This window comes from Crocodylus siamensis, chromosome 2, assembly GCF_052110815.1.
Source record: "Crocodylus siamensis isolate JL-2025a chromosome 2, ASM5211081v1, whole genome shotgun sequence".
Lineage (NCBI taxonomy): Eukaryota > Metazoa > Chordata > Crocodylia > Crocodylidae > Crocodylus > Crocodylus siamensis.
This window is the reverse complement of record NC_143396.1, coordinates 168,926,947-168,948,864: the sequence shown is the minus strand read 5'-3', so window position 1 is coordinate 168,948,864 and position 21,918 is coordinate 168,926,947. Positions and strand designations below refer to the sequence as shown.

The following is a 21,918-nucleotide window of genomic DNA, read 5'->3' as shown; positions in this document are numbered from 1 at the left end:
CAAAGGCCTCATCCCGCCCCCAGCCAACACCGCAGCAGAGGTCACTGGTGCCAGAGCAGTTGGAGCCAGCAGGCCGCAAGGAGAGCTGAAGGGGTGACAGCTGCTTCCTCCTCTCCCTTATTGCTTTGGAAGCAGCGAGGGTACATCTGTGCTAGCCTCCTTTCAGGTTCTGCCACTGCCCTTGGCCTGCCTCCTTCTTCCCCTGCTGCTTCGAGTTGCTTTCTCCTGTGCAAGCCTTGTGAGCGGACTGGGGGAGCGCACGGGCAGTCTGGTTTTGTGCTATCAGTATGCTCAGAGATAAGTGGGGTTGGGGTATGGAGGCAGGAGGTGGTGGAGGAAGAGAGCACAGTGCAAAATGTGCATTACATTGACAAGCTCTCAGTTGGGGGGGGGGGCTCCAGTCACTCTGGGGGCTGGGGGGGAGGGGGAGAAGGGGAGGGCAGGGGGGGAAATAAAACAGTGACCCAAAATAAGATTCCAACCTTTTTTTTTTTTTTTAAAGTGCAAAAAGCTCTCTGCTGCCCAAGAGAGAGGTTCTTTGGACCGACCATTCATTGCAAAGGAAAAAGTGGCAGCTAAAGGGTGTGGGGGTGGGGTGGGGGCATTGACACCCCCATCCTCATCTCCCCATTCAAGAGCCAATAGCTACGCCCTGGGTGGCAAGACAGAGAAGGGTTTTCTCCTCTGGCTGCAGTGTCCCAAGAGTGCTTAAATGATACTAGGCTGCATACAGGAGGCTGGGGAGAAGGTGCAACCCACCCCATGCAGGATCTGGAAACCCTGTCTGATGCCTTCTGAGTCCTCCCTGAGCTCTGATGTACCTGTGCCCCCTGAAGACATCCTTCCCTGTTCCCTTCTAAGAAGGGAGAGGAGAACCTGGACTCTCCATCCCCTGGCCGGTGTGTGGGTACACACTGCTCTGAGCAAGCCATTGCCACCCAAGAACGGAAGCTCAACATGTCCAACCTTGCCTCCTCAAGTGGGTCAGGGGTTGTAACCCACCCTTCCCCAGCTAGCCATGAAAGAGGCATCCACCTGCAAGAACCCACTGTCCAACCTCCTCCAGCCACTCCAGGGCTCATCCTCTCTGCAAGAAGAACCACCAAACACAGCAGTGGGGGAACCTCAGCCACTTTTGCTAGTCAAGGCCAAGAAGAAGGAAAGCTTAAAAGGGAGGGTGCAGACATGGCAGGACAAACTAGGTTACCAAAAAACCATTGGATCCCAAGAGATGCACATGATGGGGGTGGCACTGGGGAGATGGGGCGCAAGCTTGTTCCAGACTGTCCAGCTGCAATCCCTCTTCCATGGGGAGGGTATTGCTCCCCTCACCCATGCTAACTAGGAAGCAAAAATCTGTTCCGGGGTGCTGAGGTGAGGAGAAAAGGGGGCATGTTCCTCCATGCAGAGACCTTGACACAACTTCAGACTAAGAGCGGGCAGCCTCTGAGTGAGCTCCCCCTGCGTTTGCCCATTCCTCCTCAGCTACTGGCCAGCCTGACAGGACATCTTCATCAGCAAAGTCCCAGGAGGAGGACGACTGTGGAGTCAGGTTGGCCTCTGACCTGCCTGTGGATTTGGGCAGGGGAGGTGGGCACAATGCTGGCCTCAAAGCAGGACAGAGCAAGGGGGGAGGAGGAGCGGCTCTCCGAGAGGGGTGGGATGGAATCTTTCCTTCTCCTCAGTCTGCCTGGGCTTGGTCTCTAGCTGATCTTCTGGATCAGCTTCTCATCAGACAGGCAGTAAAGGCTGTTGATGGACAGGTCCGAGATGAAGTGCTCGCAGGCCTTCCGGGTGATCTGCTTGCAGCCTCGCAGGTCAATCAGGGTGACGTTGGAGATGCGCCGCAGGTAGAGCAGGGCCTGGTCTGTCAGCTTATTGCAACCTGAGGAGAGAGCAGAGGTGTTCTTGTACAGCACAGCAACAGGAATTCTAGGACCCAACTTGCCCAATGATTTCCCTAAGTTTTGTGAACTGCAGCCAGTGCTCCACACACCTCACGTGAGCCAATAACCCCCACTTGGCTTTAATAGCAGATTGCTAGCTGTGGGGCGTTTCCCAGCTGTCCCATGCTCCATCCCCAAGAGTCAGAGGTCACTCAGCTTTCTTAGCCAGGACAGAAAGCAGGCCAGGCCTGACCCATAAGCTAGGCCAGTGTACACTGCAGCATGCTACATTTGGGTTACACTCAGGCAAAGAAAGGCTCTTGACCTGGAGATCACCAGAGGATGTGCCCAGTAGGCTGGAGACTATGGTCTTAAAAGCAGCCACAGAGGGCCTCACTGGCATATTTCCAGGTTTGGAGTGTGCCTGCAGGTTGTCAGGATGTGCTCAGGGCAAAACAGCTGCAGCCTGCTGTCATGGTGGTATAGACAAGGACTCAACACTCCTCCAGGTCCCAGCAGTAGGAACCCCTGTTAAGCAAGGATGCACAGAAACTGAACACCAGGCTAGCTGGGTGCTAGACCTGTACCTGCCATGTTGAGCTCTGTGAGCGAGTTCCGTGTGGAAGACCCCACAGCCGTTAAGAGGTTGGCTGACTGGTCCGTGAGGTGGTTGCAGTGACTAAGGTCGAGACGCGAGAGCAGGGGCATGTGGCGGATGATGAGCCGCAGCGTGGCGTCGGTGATGTCCAGGCCAGCTAGCCGGAAGTCTATCATGTTGCGGAGTTTGCTGCGATTGTCCTGACCTTTACAGGCAGGTAAGAAAGTCAAGTCAATTTGTGGTCTCGTGCTGCCTTTGAGTGCTTCTAAGGCTGGGCCCCCTCAGAACCTCTTCTAGAGCAGTGGTTCTCAATCTTTTTTGTAAATGGCCAGGCCCAACACAGTGCCTCTCACTCCCAACCTGATGCCTCCAGGCCCCAGGTGTGGGGTGGGGGCATAGAAGGCATGAGGGGCTTCCCAAGCAGCCCCTTGCAGGCTGTAACTGTCAGCTTGCAAGGGAAAAAGCCAGTTTCCCTCATTTTTTTCTTTTAAAGGAGAATTCATTTTTAAAGTTTGTTCATGACCCTTTCAAATATTCTCATGACCCACTTTTGGGTTGTGACTCGTGAGTTGAGAAATACTGTTCTAGAGGACATAGCTGTCCATCCCTGACCACAAGCCCATGCAGTCCCAGAATATCGGTCCGTGAAGCAGCACAGCAAGCTCACAGCACTGGCAGCTTCCCCACCCTCCTTGGTAACCATGCTGCATGGCCATGGTCCCCACGTCTCAACTGGCATGTGACCTGGGAACCAACATACTCGGTTTGTCTGTCGGAGGCGTAAGCAAGTCCCGGATCTGTGGGTCCTTGATTCCTACTGCCCACCGAAGATCGAGGGTCCTGAGAAGGGGGCAGCTGGAGGTACTGAGAGCACAGACTGCAGACCAGGAGCAGCCTGCAAGGATGAGGTCTTTCAGGCCTGCCGAAGGAAGGAGAGACAGAATGCATCAAGTCAGACTGATCAAGCTGTAGGATCTCTGCTTTGGCTGCTGGCTCCTTCTCTTGCCACCACCTTGTATATTTGGAGAATTTGTCTCCAGCTTCTGCTCTGGGAAAGGCCAAGCCTTGATGAACAGAGACCCTGGATGCTGCCTCCCCTTTGCATGGCTGGAGTGCAGTCATCTCTTCAGCACTGGGGAGGTATTGGGATACTGGATTCATTTTACAGAACAGAGGAGCATCTCATTACTAGGGCCAGCTTCTCAAGCACCCGAACCTTTTGGGAGCTCTTCACGCCATAACTGCCCCAGGGATAGAGTGAAAGCACTAAACTGCATCACAGCTGCAAGGGGTGCTGGGATAAGCTAGTGCCTCAAGATGGTACCTGTAGACTAGCTGACTACTCATGACTACTCAGAATGGTGGCAGTGCACCTGGCCCAAGGGCTGATAGCCCAGGGCAGCTTTACCTCATCCCAGCATGATGCGCTCAGAGACAAAGCACCATCTCCTCCCTGGTCCACCACAGACCCTGCTCACCTGGCAACCTGTTGACAAGCCAGGTGAGCTGTTTTTTGGAGATATTGGTCCAGCTGAGGTCGAGGCTGACTGGTTGCCTTTTGATGATGCCGCTCAGAGCCTGGGGGGTGATGGACTTGCACCTGCTCAAGTCAATCTTTGTCCACAACCTCTTGTCACAGCACCTGAGGCAGAGACGGACAAAAAGACCCAAGTTAGACAGGAGAAGCCTGCCAGATAACAAAGAAGCGGTTCCTGGGTAACATGAACATGTGCATGGTGCCTGGTGTGACAGTCAGGCCCCAGCAGGCTTTCCCAGGAGTTGTTTCCACCTCTACCCCCTCCTGCTGTATACAGGAGGCTTTATTTCTAGAATCTGTCCCCCAGACCACAGGCCATTTTGCTGCCCTGAATCAGCTGTGCTGCAGTTGGGTTTTGCCGTACAACAGGGAAAGCAAAGGCATACCAGGGGCAACAGATAAACAGGGACAGGCCCCTGTCAGCTGTGGGTTGCAGTGCACTTACCAGGCTAATCCCCTCCACAGGGCAGACACTCAGCCTGGAGGGTTTGTTCTCTCAACATTTTCCATTCAGACCAGAGGACTCTCAAAGCTGATGGAGTTATAAGCATGTTGAGTTGGAAAATAATTCCTATGGCTGGAGCAGACAAATCCCACATCCCTCTTGGGATGCTGGCAACCCAGGAGGGTCCAAGGAAGATGCCAGGAGATAACTAGAACTTATGGGATGCATCAGGCCTTCAGCAAAAGGTTCTGCCATCTGTGCTGCCCTTGTTTGCACTGTTGCCCTTTATAGGTAACAGATTTACTATTCTCTCATCAGCTAGTTTGTACAGCCTAAAAACAAGAGACTGGAGGGAACCCGCTGGGCCAAGTCCAGTGCCCCACCACAGCAGGCACTGCCTCGTATAATCCCCCTCATTAGGTGAATAAGCTCCATCTTGAAGCTCAGGCTCTTCACTCCCAGTATTTCTACTGCAGAGCACTTCCAAAGACTCTGCTCTGACAGTTACAAGCCTTCTAATTTCTCTGCCTAAAGCTTTTCATATCCAGCTTATGCCCACATGTCCTTGTACCAATGCTGCCCTGTAGTTTAGATTGTTCTTCTCCATCCCTGATATGTATGGTTTATAGACAGAAATCACACCCCTGCTCAGCCTTAACTTTACTGTGCTAAACAAGCCAAATTGCAAGGCCAAGGGAAGGGGGAAGGACACACAGCAACTGCCACATGAAAGAAGAAGAGAGTTCAGGACTGGGTACAGTGGGCACTTGTAACAGGGAAAGGATGGAACTGATTAGGACTGAAGATGCCCTTAAACTCCAGCCTCGGAAGTGCTTTTCAATGGAGAAGAAAACTGGAAGTTTGAGGCCCAAAGGGTCATTCCAGAAAAGTCAGGGCTTACTCCTTGATGCTGGCAAAGGGGTACAGCATAGATTGCTGACAATCTTCCTGCATCATATATGCTTCTTCCCACAGGGAAAAAAAGAAACACAACCAGAGAGCAAGGGGCCTGATACCTACCAGATCCAAAGGATTTCATCGTAACTGGAGCAAGACACACTGGCCCTTCCCTATTCATCACCCTATTGGTACAGAGGAGGAATTAGATGGCATCGACCACTGCCTTTAATCGGGCAGAGAAGACACTGGACAGCTCCTTAGGAAGCCAGAGAATGGTGGGCAAGGGTGGCAGCTGCCATGCACTTACCATTTGTACCAAGTCTTGCACACCCGCATACATTCACAGAGCTCTCTGCGAGTGAGGTAGCGGAAGACTGACATCCACACCTCACGCTGCATCCAGCTTTCCTCTCCATCCTGCAGCCGACCTTTGCCATTGAGGCGCGCCGCCCCACCCTCCTCTGCACTTTCGTCTTCCTCCTCTTCTTCCTCCTCCTCCTCCTCTGCCTCCTCATCCCCGCCCCGCTGGGGCGTCCTTGCTGGGCTATGGCGCATGACCACGCGGGGAGAGTGCCGTAGGTTGGTGGAGGAGGCGGTGATGGCTTGCAGTTTGGGCACAATGGAGGTGCCATGCATGTCTTTGGTGGGCCTCTGCAGTGTGACCGTGAGATAGGAGCCGTGGAGTTTGGCTTTCTCCACCTCTGACAGCTCCTTCTTGCCACTGGGGTTGTTCTCCTTCTCTCGCACCATAGTGCGCTCTGTGGCCTGGAGTCGCAGCAACTGCCGCCGCTTGAAGCGCTCATCCCGGCTGGCACTGTGATGGTCACTGGGGCCAGCCCCTGGGGATGACCGTGTTACCATGCCCCGCGGTGATGCTGGGTCATGGATCAACTGCAGCATGGGGGTGGGTGAGTTCGGAGGGGGAGTCAGGGGCTCTTCACAGCTCCGCAAGGGCCGCAAGACTTTGGCCTGAACCGTGTCCTCATCACTCTCCTCCATCTTCCGCTTCTGTAAGGTAGGTAGAGACAGACATCAACACCTTAGATCAACAGCATGAGGCCTGGGTAGCCCCCGTGCCCCATACCATCTGGTAGGCAACATGCCAACAGGAGAAACACCAAGAGTGCACTGAGGTAGTGTCACACTTACATGGACAAGAGTGTTTTGCCAAAACATTGTACAAGGGGACCCCACCACTGTTCAGTATGTCAAAGAGGGAAATGGAGAAAACTCACCCCACTCAACCCTTCCCTCTGGGCTCAGCACCATCAGTAAGGGAAAGCCAGCAGGCTATCTGCTCTTCCAACACTGACTGATAAAAGGGGGAGGGTGTGAAGAGCATTACAGCCTCATGAGTCTCAAATGAACTTATCCCAGGGCTGTGGGATTCTTTATGGAAACCTTCCTTCCAATCCACGGCAAGACTATGAGGTCCCCAGATCACCACTGGTTTCCTGTGAGGGGCAAATCTGTCTGCAGTTTCTAGCACATGGTCAGCAACTCTTCCTTTATGTGCAAGCCTAATTACACCAAGAATTGCTAGTGTTACATTGCCCCAAAGGGACTTGGGGGGTCGGGGGGTGAGTGCTGGCTGTAAATGGTGAGATGCCTTGGTATGGATGTAGGAGACATTCCAAGTGGCCTGACTGAACACAGAGCACCCTCCAACTCTCACTGAAATTAGTGGTGGCAGCGGTGGCGTGTGTGGGAGAGGTTTAAGCCATAAGACTGCTATCTCCTGGGACCAATGAGGCACCCACACCCTCCTCCCCAACCCACAGCACCCAGGAGGGAAGCATGCAAAGTTCTCACCAGTAGTGTCAGGATTGACAGGTTTCCCACCCAAAGTCAAGTGTTCAGGCAATTAAAATGAAAGGTGTCAAAAGGGTGCATGTGACCCACAAGGAAGGGACTTGAGCCTCAACTGGAGTGAAGGAAACAGAATGCTCCAGCCTCCTCCCCCCCCACCTTGCTTGCTTTCGCTGGCAGAGTCTTCTCTGGGACTGCAGGGAGCATCCTACGTATGATCTGGTAGCCATGGGTCCGCCGCCTAGGCAGTGCTGCCAGCCTCCACTTGGCCAGCCTGCGGCGCACATAGTTCACTTGCTGCTTAGCAACAGGATCTGGGTGCGACTGCCGTTGGAACAGCCGTTTCTTCTGGGGGGCAGTGGGCTTTGCTTGTAGCTGGGCCTTCTGCAAAGGCCAGGAGGGCAAGGATGGCAGAGCTATGAACCTGCTCCACTGGAAGTTAATAGCACCAAGCTCCAACAGTGCTTGCCAGCCACATGACCCCCACTGTTGTGCTACATCTCCGCCAGTACCTGCCTGCCAACACCTGGCCCCACAGAGATGCCGTTGTGTCTGCTGTCCACATGCAACAACATCCAAATCCACTCTCCATACTGCCACAGACACCATCAATGCACACCTGCTCAGCATTCAGGACTATCATACTACACACAGCTGGGCTTCTTCTCCCTTCATCCCCTGTACAATGGGCCCAAACTCTTTACACCTCCACAGCAGCGAGGGGTGTACATTTGCAAAGCAATGCACACATGCCCATTCTCCTCCTATTCCTGTGGCTTCTCTTGGCACAGCTCATAGGGAAGTTCTCCTCTTACCTGGCCTTTCTCAGAGTCGTCTCCCTGGTAGCACTTTGGACATTCCCAGCAGTTGGGCAATTCATCATTGAGCAGCCCTTCCCCATCCATCTGCAGATGGAAGATACCAAACGGTTAGGCTCTGCCCAATGGCCCTTTGCCTCTCTCTGCCCATAGCAATGGGTATGGATGGCTGTGGGGTGGGGGGCAGACTGGACCCAGCCTGAGCCCTATCCCACCTGCAGGCAGCCAGGATGAACTATCTCATTGCAGATGCAGCACTCCATGAGCTTCTTCTCGAAGTCTTGCGAGTCCTCATTCTGATCCACCTCCCCACAAAGTGCACACGTAACAGAGTGAGGCAGCCTGGGCTACAAAGGAAATGAAGAGTGAAACCCAGGGATCATGCAACCCAGAGGAACTGCTCTTTTGCTTACAGAACTGGTCATGCCAGGGGCTGCCTTTGTATCATGTCCCTTGCACTGAGAGAACCTGCTGGATCCTGTTATTTTGCCATCTTCCCGCCAAACCTGCTTAGATCTTCTATCTGTGAAAGCAACTAACTACCCCTCTATCTTTGTCCTTGGGATGATCCCTGTCCCCTCTACCCCTTGGGGGCTGGTCATTCTTGTTGTTCACCCTCCCTTTAGGGAGTTTCAGGCAGCAGGACTCACCGCTAAGCATTGCCGGAGGACACAGGACTGCTTCATGCGACCAGGCCCACCAAACTTCTTCATATCCCTGCAGTAGTGGCACATGCCACACTCGCCCTGCATGCAGGCCTTGCATTTACGGCACCGCACCCGCCTCCGCCTTGCTCCCGACACAATTGGAGAGACCGTGGGCCTTACAGGTGCTGGGCGTGGGGCTGGCTTCATGGTGTGAGGCTTGGTGATAGGGATGGTGGGCAACCGCACCTTTGGTCGGACCTGGAACTTTAGCTGGCAATAGAAGTACAAGGTAGGTGGTTAAAGATCAAAACCCAACTGAAGATTCTGGTGGGGGATTGCATTATATTTGCTTTCTTCTGAATCATAGAGAATAGGAACTCAGGCTATCCAACCTCCTGCCAATAAAATAAACTCGTTAAAAGCTGCACGTTAGCCGATGTGCTCCGTTCTTTGCTGTGAACAGTTTCTGGTTTATGAACTCCCTGCCTGTTCTCAGGTATTTGCCAAACAATCTATGCAAACACCTTCCAACCTATGGGTACCTGTGTGAGATTTTTGCTGCCACTATTTACTTTTGGTGGCAGGTAACTCAGCAAGTCAGTCATGTGACACTATTCCAGCTCCTCGACTGGTGGTCAGATTTGGGATGAAAATGAGGAATGATGTTGAGTGGCAACTCCCATTTGCCTGTTAATGGCTGGTATTCAGACCAGTGCCAACACTCACATGGAAGAAGGCAGAGCTGGGCAGTTCAGTTCAGAGCCTGACTGGTCAGCTGCTATCTATGGAAAAGATTCTTTGGACAGAGGCAGGAGCTCAATTTCCAGAAATGCAGGCAGAAACACCTGCTCTGATTTTCTAGGGGATTGGTAAAGATAGGGCTAGAGTCAAGGGGGTAGCTTTGGGATGCAGGAGGGCTACAGGTCACATATGGAGCTTGCTCACTCAAAAGCTAGGGGACAGGTGCTTGCCTGTAGTTGTAGATAAGTCTTTTCTTCCTAGCAAATGGGCTTAGATTCACATTGATCATTAACTTGTGAACTTTGCACTTCACCTGCAGGAGGTTGTGACAGCACTACTCTCCCTTTCTCCCACCTCCACTGATTCTCTCAATGCTCTTCATCTTATTTACATTTCTCCCCCTTAAGGACTGTGTGATGAGATGCAGGGAGGTGGTGGAAGACTTTGTTTTATTCAGTGTTGGAGGATCACTGGGAAATGGGATTGCATAGCTACAAGCATCCCAATTCCACCATCAATTTTAGCTTTGTACAGAATGCAGCAGAGGGAAAAAGGGCTACATAAGTCCCCCACCCTCAGCAGTTGGACAACACAAGAGCTCTTACCTTATCTCTCTTGGGCCACTGGACGATCGGGATGCCTGTAAGTGCCAGTTTGGGGTCGCTGTTTGCGTACTCTTCTAGCAGCAGCTAGGGAAGCCAGGAAGACAAGAGGAAGGAATGAGAAGCATGGGTACATGAGAAAAGCCTGATGCTCCTACTTCAGCCACTACTGTGGGGGCTGGGGAAGAGACCTCTTCTACCCCAAGCTCTTGCCCATCAGCTCCTTCCCACATAAAGACATATTTATTGTTAACTGAGGTGCGCTCTATGAGTGCTTGTCAATAACTCCATGTTTGAGCCCCAAGGCTCCCCCGGCAGAGCCTGCAGAGCCATGGTGCTGGGGAAGATGTGCATTTGAGACACCCCCATGGGGCTGGGAGGAGGCAGCTCAGCCAGTCTGACAGTTCTTGGTGCTTGCTACAGTGCAAAGCAGCAGTCAGAGCACAGGGCTGGGCTGGAGTGCAAATCAGAAACCCTGCAGCCATGTGCTGGATGCCAGGTAAGCTAGAAGCTTCTGCCCACTCCGCCTCCCAATTCGGCTGTAAGATCAAATGATTCTGGAGTGTCTGGGCACGTCCCCAGCACTGGCTTCCCCGCCTGCCACTCTGGAACATCAACCTCTTGACCAAGTGTCAGTAACAAGTGCCTCCAGCCCTGGAGGAGCTAGATCCCTGTTGCTATCACAGATGCTCCTGCTCCTTGGCCTACCCACCCAGCCGTTGCAGAGGTGCTTTATTTACTTCGCGTTGCTATGGCCACGTTTTCAGGAATCTCTTGCTGGCATCCCCATGTGCTTGGAGCTGGAGCACAGCACTTCCTGCTGCCAGAAGGGAGCTGGGAGCAGGCATGGGCTGGGATCACTTACCCAAGGGGAGGCATGTGTTCCCAGAGAAAGGCTCTACTGTGAAGGGCTGCTTTCCAGCAGCTCCCCCGCCCTTCTCAGAAGGCTGCGGGTGGCAGGAAGCAGCAGCCTCCGCTCCCCAGCAGCACAGTACAGCACAGCACAGCACGGTACCCAAAGACCTTCCTCCTCTAGCCAGTCAGCCTTCCCATGAGCACATGCTCAAAGGAAAGGTCAGGGTCTCGGGGGCATGCAGACATACATGCCTCAATGCCTGTCTGTTCAAGCTGGGAGGGGGGAATGCACACTCTCCCCTGCCCGGGGCACTTCAGGGGGTAGCTGTTCAGACACGCACAACCGAGTGGGAGGGGGAACAACCATGTCTGCCAGCTAGCCAGGCAGAATGGTTTAGGCTGGAGGACCCCAAATAGGCACATTCTGCTCTTAGCTGGTATCCCACTGCCCCAGATCCCAGCCTTGAAGCCCCCTGCTGCGAGAAGCCAGCATGAGCAGACAATGCCCTGACTTAGAGGGGGAAGGGGATGGCAGGCACCCGTCACGAGTTGTCTTGGCAAGAAGGAGCAGGGGCCCCCACATAAGCAAGCACCCCCCAGCCCTGGTCAGTGCAGCATGGTGAGCTCGAGCCCTGACCACGCGTTACTTCAGTAGGGTTTTGCAGGCGAGCGACAGCCCTGCCCTGTGGAAACAGGGGTGGCAATGGAGTCCCCCATTTCCTTCTAGATGTGGAGTCTCCCACCCCCTTCCCGTCTGTGGCCCCAGACCCACCAAATAAAAAGCTTTGCCAGCTGCCTGACCTTGCGTGCCTTGTCCCTCTGGAGCTGCCGGGGCTCTCAGGTGAAGTTTCTGACGCTCTTTGTTTCGCTGCCTGCACTGCGAGCTGTAGGGTTTTTCCCCTGCCACTTTTTCAGATCTAGTGCACTCCAGCCAGACCCCCAGGTGGCAAGGACATGTTTGGAAAACCTCCCCTTTCCTCCCCAGGCTCGGTAGCTGCACAGGCAACAGCGTGCTCCTTCCAGAACCCTTCAGCAGCAGCAGTGGCTTCCTGTGCCTGCAAACAATGCTGCTGCGTCACCCACATGCGGCTCCCAGAAATGCTTTGCAACGGGAAGATGGCAGAAGAGAAAGAGCGAGCTAGCGAGGCAGTGCACAGAGGGCAGAGCCGTTCTGCTGCAGAGCCGGGAGGGGGCTGGGACAAGCGGCTGGCGGCTTGCGGATTGGCAGAGCTGCCTGCTCGAGAAGTCCACACCTTCTGCCCCTCCCTTCGCCACTGCAATCGGAGAACCCAGGGCCAGCCCCCCTGAGGGCTCCTGTGTGGCAGACTTGAGGGAGCAACAGAAATGCTTTAACCCGTTGCATGCGTCACAGCTGTGCTGCTGGCCTATGTCTGTCCTTGCCTTGTTCACTTTCACTGGCCACCTCTCCTTTGTCTGGACTGGGGTGTGTTGTGGACTCCTAACTGCACATGCCCAAGCCCTACGAGGGAGGCAGACTGGAGACCACTGGGGCCCTACTGAAAGCGTGTGCCATCTGCAGGGATCAGAAATCACCCAGACCATGAGATCTAAAAGCTCGAGCCTCTGCTTCTGTGGCTGAAAGCCTAGGTCCAGTGACTTCTGGAGGCAATTCAGGCTGTTGCTTATTTATGTGCCCTAACCACTGCGGGGGAGGAAAGAGACAGAAACCCACTGCAGACCCTGTGCCTGTTTTGTCAGTCTCCACTGTTTCCATTACTGCTGTGCCCCTAGAGTCAGTGGGGCGCCAGCACAACACATTATGCCACGGTTTTGCTTCAATTAAAAAATGGAGGACTTAAACATGAAATGCACAAAGAACTACTGAATGAGTCATTCAGGGCCGGGTTATACTGCCTCATAGGGTTTGTTTTTTTCCTTCCTGCATCTACAACGTACCAGGGAGCTCCAAGTCTTGCAGGAGTTGGCAGACAAGTACAGTGCAGTTGGGTATTTTGTACCCAAAGGGCACAAGAAGAAGACAGAACGGACACACACACATGCATCAGTTGTGCTGTTTCTGCCAAATTAGTCACCAACCAAGCAGATCCCCATGCTGTCAGTGGAGCTGCCATCACTAGGACAGAGCTGTTCTAACAGGATATATTCAAATCTGTAAGCTATTGTCACAGGCTGTCTGCAGGCTGAGGCAGACATAGGGACTGGAGTATGCTATTCAGAGGGGGTAGGTTCTCTCAGTCAAGATGCTGGAGCACAACTCTAAAGGAAGGGAGGGGGGAATTTCTGCAGCTTCTAGTTGTGACACACAGGATCCTTTCTCTGGAGTCTTTCTGCAGCCTCATGCAATGCATGGTGTTAAAGTCCTTCAAAGGGAAAGGTTTCTTGGTACAGTCTTGCTCAATACACATACCTTCCTCTTAGTTCTTCAGTTTCCCTGGAAGCCTCCTTCATTCACCTCACAGGGTCTCAGCCCACTGCTCTACTTTCCTTTCATATTGAAGGCCTGGGCTGCTGTACATCCCATTTTCCATTGGAATAGGGACTGCTTAGTCTTCTCGCCCTCTGCAGCAACACAGGAGTACTTGCTTTCTCATGCCAACTATCTCTCAATAAGCCACTGCCTTGGCAGATTTCTGTCTCCTTCCTGGGTTGCAAGAAGTGGCCTCCAACCTGATGCAGAGCACTCCTCCGTTTCAGCAGCCTTCAGGGCTGTGCAATGTGCCTGGCTCCCTCCTACCCAACCCTCTGTCTTCAGCAGTGTTGTCTTATGCCGAAACTAGAAGGGGAGGCTGTGGTGGGAAATGAGGTCCCCTTTTGTAAGAAGGAATGTGGGCTTCCAACAACTGACATCCTTATGACCTGCAATGGAGACTGGAGGAGGTACAGAAACTATCCATGGAGAGAGCAGAACACAGACTGTTTTGGGGTGAGTACAAGGAACCCCATTTTGAATTAACAGCGACTTGCACAGCCAGAAGGAGTGGGCTGTTCTAGCTCTGCAGACGAGGAAGACAGCAGCAGCCTACCATGCGATGCAGCAGGATTTAACTAGTGCTGCTGCAGAGGAATACCAAGAGGAATCAGATCACTGAGGAGGCCTGTATAGTGCAATTCTGGGCAGCAGCTAAATCCTGGAATGAATGATTACCTTGAATAAAGACAGGGAACAACCAGGACAGAGGACTAAGGATGAACATACAAGAACTTCAGCTCATAATGCCTTCCAAGAAAGGCATTGTCCTTCATGGTTGTACAGCACACAGCAGAAAGTACTGATCCCATAATGAGACTTCTGCATCTACCATAATACCAATATTGACTATTAAGATTACATAGACATGGTTGCTACTGGTGCTGCAGAGAGATAGGCTCAAAACAGCTTTATTCTTATGAATAGGAGGTCCAAAAGGACCACTGAACAGCCACAAAGAAAAACCCTTAAGACTGCACGCACTGGGTGGTTTATGGAGGAAATGGGTGGGTCTAGGAAGGAGGTAGCTCAAAGTTTTATAAAAACAGGAGGGAAGAAACCTCTTATTTTGCACAAAGCTAAATGATTACATGATTACAACTTCCAGATAATATGTTGCAGCAGGGCCATCCAACTTTGGGCAGCCAGGGGCCACATACGAAAAGGGCTATTGACTGGGGGGCCCACATGCCACAAAAGGAAGCTGGCCCCCACTCCCCCCGCACTGCATGAACAGTGTGGACAGCTTGTAGCACAGCCAGCCCAGCTTTCCGTTCTCCCCTTCCCAGCTGTGCACACAACCCACTTCCAGTGCAGCAGGCCCAATTCCCTTCTTTCCTACATGTGCAGTTTGGGTACTCTAGCCCCCTCCTGCTCACGGTGGGCAGGAAAAATGGGTGGAGAGTGGCTGTATGCTAATTCAAAGGCCACAGGGAGGCCATGGGATGCGAGTTGGATAGCCCAGTAGTGTTATACCATGGGAGTAACCTGGTGCCAGCTATGCTTTAAGACAGTGGTTCTCAACCTTTTTTGTAAACATCAGCAGCCAGTCCCAACCCAGTGCCCCACACTCCTGACCCACTATCCCCTGCCCCCACGTCCTAGCACCACAGTGTGTGGGGCAGGGGGGCCTCACACAGCTCTCTGGAATTTTCCCCAGACTGCAAGGGAAAAGCCCCGTTTCCTATGCGTTTCTCTTTTGAAGGAGAATCCATGTTTAAAGTTTGTTCACAACCCTTTCATATGTTTTTGTGACTCACCTTTGGGTTACGACCCACAGGTTGAGGAACGCTGCTTAAGAAACCAAGAATTTTGCTTAGTGCCCAGAGGCAGAAGCGCCCCCTGCCCCATGATAATGTGGATCGTTGGAAGTTGTGAGAAACAAGGTAGACCTTTGCAAAAGACCCCAGCTGACTTCCTGCCCTTTGGGCAGGGGGCTGGACTCGATGATCTCTCGAGGTCCCTTCCAACCCTGATGTCTATGAAATCTATGAAATAACAGGCTAGGTGCTTGAGGATCAAGGAAGTGTTGATGCAGTGTTGTAAGTCTACAGCACTGATTTGGCCAGTATATTGTGATGCAGCTCATCCTAGGGACATCCTATGCAATGACACAAGGATCAGGTCTTCCAGCTTTCAGGCTTCCTTAATGTCACCATTGTGTAGCAAGTCAAGCTTAGGCCACAAAAAGCATTATGTGGCAGCCCACCAAAAGTTTTGCGGAGCTGGTGAAAGCTAGAGAGGTGTTTACAATAAAATGAAAGATAAAAGTAGGTGAGGAACATTGTTCATAGCGTCAATGCTCTAGGGTCAACAAACCACTTCTCAAGCTCTACAAAGTGGTAGGAATCTATGATAAACCAATGCAGGGTACAAGGTTAGTACAGGAGCCTGCAGGAGTGTGCGTTAGATAAAGACACCCAAAAGGAAAGAGAAAGTAATTTCAAGCCATGTAGAAAATAGCTCCAAAAGTGAAACCTAGACCAAACAAGCACTGAGATTTTCTTGGTCCAGTTTGTATGAACTAATAGCAGAACAGGTTCAAGCCCAGCCAGTCTAGGAAAAAAACCTGTTACATCTCTTGACCACCTCCAGTTTTAGGTAGAGTCATTTTCATCACATAACCATGGCAGCTACAGGACCCCTGGAATACAAACATTTGGGAAACTGACACACAGAGCCTGCTAGAAACTGCATACCCAGAGGTCTTTGTTGAGTGGGATGTTAAAAAGCCAGAAGATGATGGCTGAACACTGTTCAATTGCTCTCCAGGCTGTATGTAGATACCCAAGTAGATTCTCAGACCAGGGCAGAAACTTCATGCCCATTCATCTGCAACCCCTATACAGGGAATTATTAATAAACAAAGATAAGTATTTGCTTGTAAACTGATCGCACTGAATTTAAAAGTTTGAGAGATGCTGGGGAAAGTTACAACTACTACACAGTCTGGAACAGGCACTGCTTATATCCAAGCACCTCAGCCATCTGCAACTTTTAGTTTGCTCTTATGCCTGATAGATGTGAAGAAACCAAGGAATTCTGCCACCTTGGGGAATACATCAAGGGCACCCTTGGGAAAACCCAGGAGCAATGGCCACAAACTACTGGAAAGCTGTTTCAGGCTCAACTCTGAGAAAAACTTCTTCACAGTCAGGGTGTCTAGATAGCTGAATAAACTTCCTCAGGAGGTGGTACAATCACTTACCCTGGAAATCTTCAAGAGAAGACTGGACAGTCACCTTGCTGGGGTCACCTGACCCCAGTTGTCTTTCCTGCCTAGTGCAGGGGGCTGGACCTGATGATCTTGCAAGGTCCCTTTCAGCCCCTTACAATCCCTGAATCCTTAAAGAGTCCTAGGAAACTGAAGCCAACACTGGAAGGTGCAGCTAACTAAGTGTGTTAAATGAGAAGTCTGGCACAAGAATTTGTGGGAAGCACCTTAGCCCAACATAGCTAGAAAATAAAAACATATTTACATCACACAAATAAAAGGTTTTACTTGCTAATGCTGCAGAGTAACTTAGTTGGGACTTGTCTATTAACTTTAAAGTTAATTCAGATTAAGGCAGGGGGTGAATTTAGAGCACAACAGCTCTATGCAGTTGCATGGTGATATATATATTTTTGAGTATGAGTGGCTTGTTTCTACTGAGCCTAATCTTCCAGGAGAATGGATTAAACTCAAATCAGAACAAGAGAGAGTATATATGTTGAGGTGTCCAGAATAGCTACCGTGCTTTAAAATTCACACCCTGCCTTAACTGGAGTCAACTTTCAAGTCCAGAGAAATCTTTACGAAGTGGGATGTTATACTGGTAACATCACAGATTGCCACCCCAAATAAATGGTTGTTGGACTCTTTACAAGCAGCAGGGCAAAGGCTGGACCAGGGGCGGGGAATTATTTTGGAGCGGAGGGCCGCTTACTAAGTTTTGGCCATTGAGGGCCTCATGACAGACAGCCAGGGGCAGATATATATTAATTTTTAAAATTTTTTAGGGGCCCTGCGAGCTGGACAGAATGGCCTGGTGGGCCACATCTGGCCCGCAGGCCGTATTTTGCCCACCCCTGTGCTGGACAATGGTGAGGGACAGCGAAGATGCCACACTGGGGCAAAACAGGAGTATAGAAAAACTGCAGGAGAAGAGTGACTATTACTAAGTAAGACCAGGAAGAACAGACTCTAGTACAAGCACTTCACTGCAAAGAACTCCACTTGGATACAACAATGGTTAAATTTTTCCCAAATTAAAAAACTGTACAATGGTTCTTCAGGGAAGAACTCTACCATGTCAGATACAGAGTTAATAAAATAACCAACAACGATCTGGGAAGTCTCACGATACTTGCACCAACAGAGATGGGAAGGTAAGAGTCGGCAGGGAATTGTGTAAGGTAAGCAGTTTCTAAATTTGATCCTCTATACCATGAATTATGAAGGCAGGAATTGCAACTCCAAGGGTTTGGTTCTAGTTTTCCTACTTAATGCAGGGTTTTAACTCTTAAGCCAGTGGTTCTCAATCTTTTTTGGATTCAAGGGACTCTTCCATATCTTTGTGACTTAAGTGGCACCCAATCCCAAAAATAGTGTACATATTACAACGCTTACCTCCTTGCTGAAGGGCTGGGCAGCAGGGGTAGGGGTGGAGAAAACAGACCAGGCAGGGACAAGCCTGAGCCTGTGTTTATCTGCATAAATCTCTTCACACCCCAAAACACCCTTCAAAGAATCTGGCAGCTTTCTGGTTGAGAATCAGGTCTTGGACATAAAAAGTATCTTGCAGCAAAGATTTAAATTAAAATTGGTTAGAAAGCTGTCCCGTTAAGGTCTCAGTCTCATTTTTGTGGTCTCCTCTAGCAAAATTAAGGAATTGAGATTTAAAAGCCACCTTACTTGCTTGTAAAATTTAGTACCTCCAAGGCCCCATGGACCAGAGGAGAGTCTCTAGGCCAGTTTGGACTGAGGTGAAGCCACCATGCATGGCTGGTCTGGCAGGATGCTGTATGCAGCACACTGCTCTTTTTGGCCCCCTGTGCCAAGGGCAGCCCATGTCAGCCCAGCTCCAGGGTTTGTACTGCCCATGGCACGCAAGCTGGACCTGGCACTATGGGCACTGTCTGCAACCCGGGGGGGGCAGTCAGGAAGGCCAAGGCAGAGATGGAACTGGGACTGGCTTCCCGGATCAAGGACAACAAGAAGGCCTTTTTTAAATACATAGGGGGCAAAAAGAAGGTTCTGGGTAACATGGGGCCCCTGCAGAACACACTAGGGAATTTGGTCATTATACCAGATGACAAAGCCAACATATTTAACGATTTATTTGCCTCCATTTTCCTGAACAGGGACCGGAACAGTCACCCCCCCGCTGGGCCCCCCTTAGACCCGAGGGGAGACATACCTAGGCCAAGGGTTAGTGAGGAACTAGTTAGGGAACTTCTGGAAGGACAGGACATATTCAAATCAGCTGGTCTGGACGATCTCCACCCCAGAGTACTGAGGGAATTGGCCAAGGTCATTGCGCGACCCCTGGCATGGCTTTACGAGAGCTTGTGGTGCCAGAGGACTGGAAGAGGGCCAAACTGGTTCCCATCTTCAAAAAGGGGAGGAAGGAAGACCCAGGAAACTATAGGCCAGTTAGTCTTACCTTGATCCTGGGCAAGGTTTTTGAGAAAATTATTCTGGTGCATGTCCACAAGGGGCCAGCAGGGGAGATTATGCTTTGGTGCAACCAACACGGGTTCATTAGTGGCATGGGTTCATTAGTGGCAGGTCATAGAATCATAGAAGTCGGGTCGGAAGGGACCTTGTAGATCTTCAAGTCCGACCCCCCGCCTGGGCGGAAGAAAAAAAAAAAACTGGACTCAAAAGAGTCCAGCCAGGTAGGTATCAAGCCTCTTAAGAAGAGGCCAACCTGGTGGACTTCTATGACCAGGTCACCAAATCCTTAGATGCAGGGTAACAGTGGACATAGTTTTACTGGACTTTTGGAAGGCCTTTGACACCATCTCTCACCCCATTCTCATTAAGAAACTGGGGGACTGTGGTGTCGACACCCACACAGTCAATTGGGTCACCAACTGGCTGGAGGGCCGCACCCAGAGAGTGGTGGTGGATGGGTCACTTTTGGCCTGGAGGGATGTGGGCAGTGGGGTCCCCCAGGGCTCGGTCCTGGGGCCCGCACTGTTCAACATCTTCATCAGTGACTTGGACTGATGGGGGTAAATAGCACCCTGTTCAAATCTGCTGATGACACTAAGATGTGCAGGGATGTGGGCACGTTAAAAGGGAGGAATAGGCTGCAATCAGACCTAGACAGGTTATAGGGGTAGGCAGATGAGAATAGGATGGGATTCAACACCGACAAGTGCAAGGTCATGCACCTGGGAAGGAACAACCGACACCATACCTACAGGCTGGGGAACTCCCTTCTTGTCAGTACAGAGGCAGAAAAGGATCTTGGAGTCATCATTGATGCCAAGATGAACATGGGCCGGCAGTGTGGGGACGCGGTCAGGAAGGCCAACCACACCTTGGCATGCATCACAGGTCCAAGGAGGTGATCCTCCCCCTCTATGCGGCACTGGTCAGGTCACAGCTGGAGTACTGCGTCCAGTTCTGGGCACTGCACTTCAGGAGGGATGTGGACAGCATGGAGAGGGTCCAGAGGAGAGCCACTCGCATGATCAGGGGGCAGCAGGGCAGACCCTACGAGGAGAGGCTACAGGCCCTGACCTGTTCAGCCTCCACAAGAGAAGGCTGAGGGTGGATTTAGTGGCCTGTTACAAACTAGTCAGAGGGGATCAGCAAGCATTGGGGGAGTCCCTGTTCCCCCGAGCACTACTAGGAGTGACCAGGAATAACGGTCACAAGCTGGCAAAGGGTAGATTTAGGCTAGATATCAGGAGGCGCTACTTCACAGTCAGGGCGGCTAAGATCTGTAACCAACTTCCAAGAGAAGTGGTGCTGGCTCCTACCCTGGGGGTCTTTAAGAGGAGGCTAGATATACACCTTGCTGGGGTCGTTTGACCCCAGTACTCTTTCCTGCCATGGCAGGGGGTTGGACTTGATGATCTGCTCAGGTCCCTTCTGACCCTAGAAACTATGAAACACTGCATGCAGTGTATGGGACCAGTTGAGACCCACAGGCAATGCTATGGGCTGAATGATAGAGCCCCACAGGCCACATCTTTGACACCCCTGAAGTAATTCACAAGACCAGACAACTGTGTATAGCAAGGTTATCCAAATCCGAGCAGCTGGGGGCCACAGACCCCCTGGCCACACACCACATGCCTCCTAGGTCACACAGGCACCCCCCACTGAACTGCATCATGCCATGTGAGACCTCCTCCTGCTGTACTGCATGGGGTCCACCAGGTTCCCTCAGGCCTGTGGGCTTGGCCACACTGCCATGCCCCAACCCTGGGGACAGGAATAAGAAGTAGAAGTTAGAGGATGAAAAGGGAGCTCTGAGACACTGCTGGCAGCAGCAGGAACAACAGGGAGAGTAGCATCCAGAAGGGGAGCCCAGAGGCCACAGATTAACTCGTTGGGAGCCACATGAAGCCTGTGGTCTGCTAACTGGACAGACCTAGTTTATGGTACAATCTGCTAGGCATTTTAAAGACAGTGTATTAGATGTTCAGAGAACAGCAACAGTCTCCTCTAAACTTTTCACAAGTCAAGAACAGAAAATGTGTCTCTCTCAAGTCTTAGATCATACACAAACACCTGATAAGGTATATTATGTCCAGCGGCCATAACTGATATATAAGGCAGAAAAGCAAGGAAATCAGAAGTTAAACCATCCAACAGTACATACACTCTGCTTGTTCATGCAAAAGGCATTTTACCACTAATGTAACTACCAAACACCAGGAACACCAGCCTTCCAGTATCCCTTTCCCAAATTAGGAGGTGGCTGGCCTTTCCAAGCTGTATAGAAGAGTTAGGGATGGGGTGCTAGAAGGGTAGCTGAGTTACTGAGATAGAATTTAACACTGTTTGCTCTTTTGTTTAAGGGACAGAAAACAAGAAAGGGAAATGGCCCAAGAGGAGAAAGAGGCCTCTGGAAAGCAAATTATGGATATGACTAGAGTCCAGCCTGCTCTCCCTAGTTTTAGCACTAGTTAGCATTTTGGAAACAGGTCTACCTGATGTAAAGAATGCTGGAAAACAGGGAGAAGGGGGAAAAATTGCTTAGCTTGTCTAGGAGAACCTGGCAGATCTCAAGTCCTCTGCAAAATAACCAAACAGAAACACAGCCCAGTCAGTCTGTAACAAGGAAAGAATGAGTGCTGATGACCAGTGACCCCTCTCATCTATCATGGTTAAAGCCAGAATGGAGGACACCCTCATATGAACATTCTTGGGGACAAGACAACGCTCAGAAGTCAGAGATGAAGAAACCAGCAAAAAGTGCCTTGTTAGGACATGTTATTCTGCCAGTGACGAGATTACTGCCTTTACAATCCCAAAACTCGGGATCCAAATTTCATTCAACTCTCACTTTGAGTCCAGAGCTCACATATGCATCACTTGTACATCTCTGTACACCAGTGTCCCCAGTGGTAATGGATTACAAGCTATAAAGAACATTATCCCCAAAGATGGCACTGCTTATGTTT

The 21,918-nt window shown here is 51.3% G+C and overlaps 1 protein-coding gene across 2 annotated transcripts in view; it reads right to left on the bottom strand.

Annotated features, from left to right (window-relative positions):
* Window positions 1–470: 470 nt before the first annotated feature.
* Window positions 471–21,918, bottom strand: part of KDM2A (lysine demethylase 2A) — a 70,316-nt gene continuing 48,868 nt past the window's right edge. Inside the window, exons 1-10 of one of the 2 annotated variants that reach the window (XM_090032167.1) lie at window positions 11,640–11,985; window positions 9,987–10,070; window positions 8,644–8,910; window positions 8,209–8,340; window positions 7,991–8,080; window positions 5,674–6,374; window positions 3,963–4,126; window positions 3,245–3,403; window positions 2,474–2,689; window positions 471–1,885 (exon numbers count right to left, since the gene is read on the bottom strand). In XM_090032167.1, coding sequence (XP_089888293.1) covers window positions 1,704–1,885; window positions 2,474–2,689; window positions 3,245–3,403; window positions 3,963–4,126; window positions 5,674–6,374; window positions 7,991–8,080; window positions 8,209–8,340; window positions 8,644–8,847 — 1,848 coding nt within the window. In that variant the 5' untranslated portion in view covers window positions 8,848–8,910; window positions 9,987–10,070; window positions 11,640–11,985 and the 3' untranslated portion in view covers window positions 471–1,703. Of the gene's footprint in view, window positions 1,886–2,473; window positions 2,690–3,244; window positions 3,404–3,962; window positions 4,127–5,673; window positions 6,375–7,990; window positions 8,081–8,208; window positions 8,341–8,643; window positions 8,911–9,986; window positions 10,071–11,639; window positions 11,986–21,918 lie in introns of those variants that run through there. The other variant, XM_090032165.1, reaches the window with a different exon arrangement.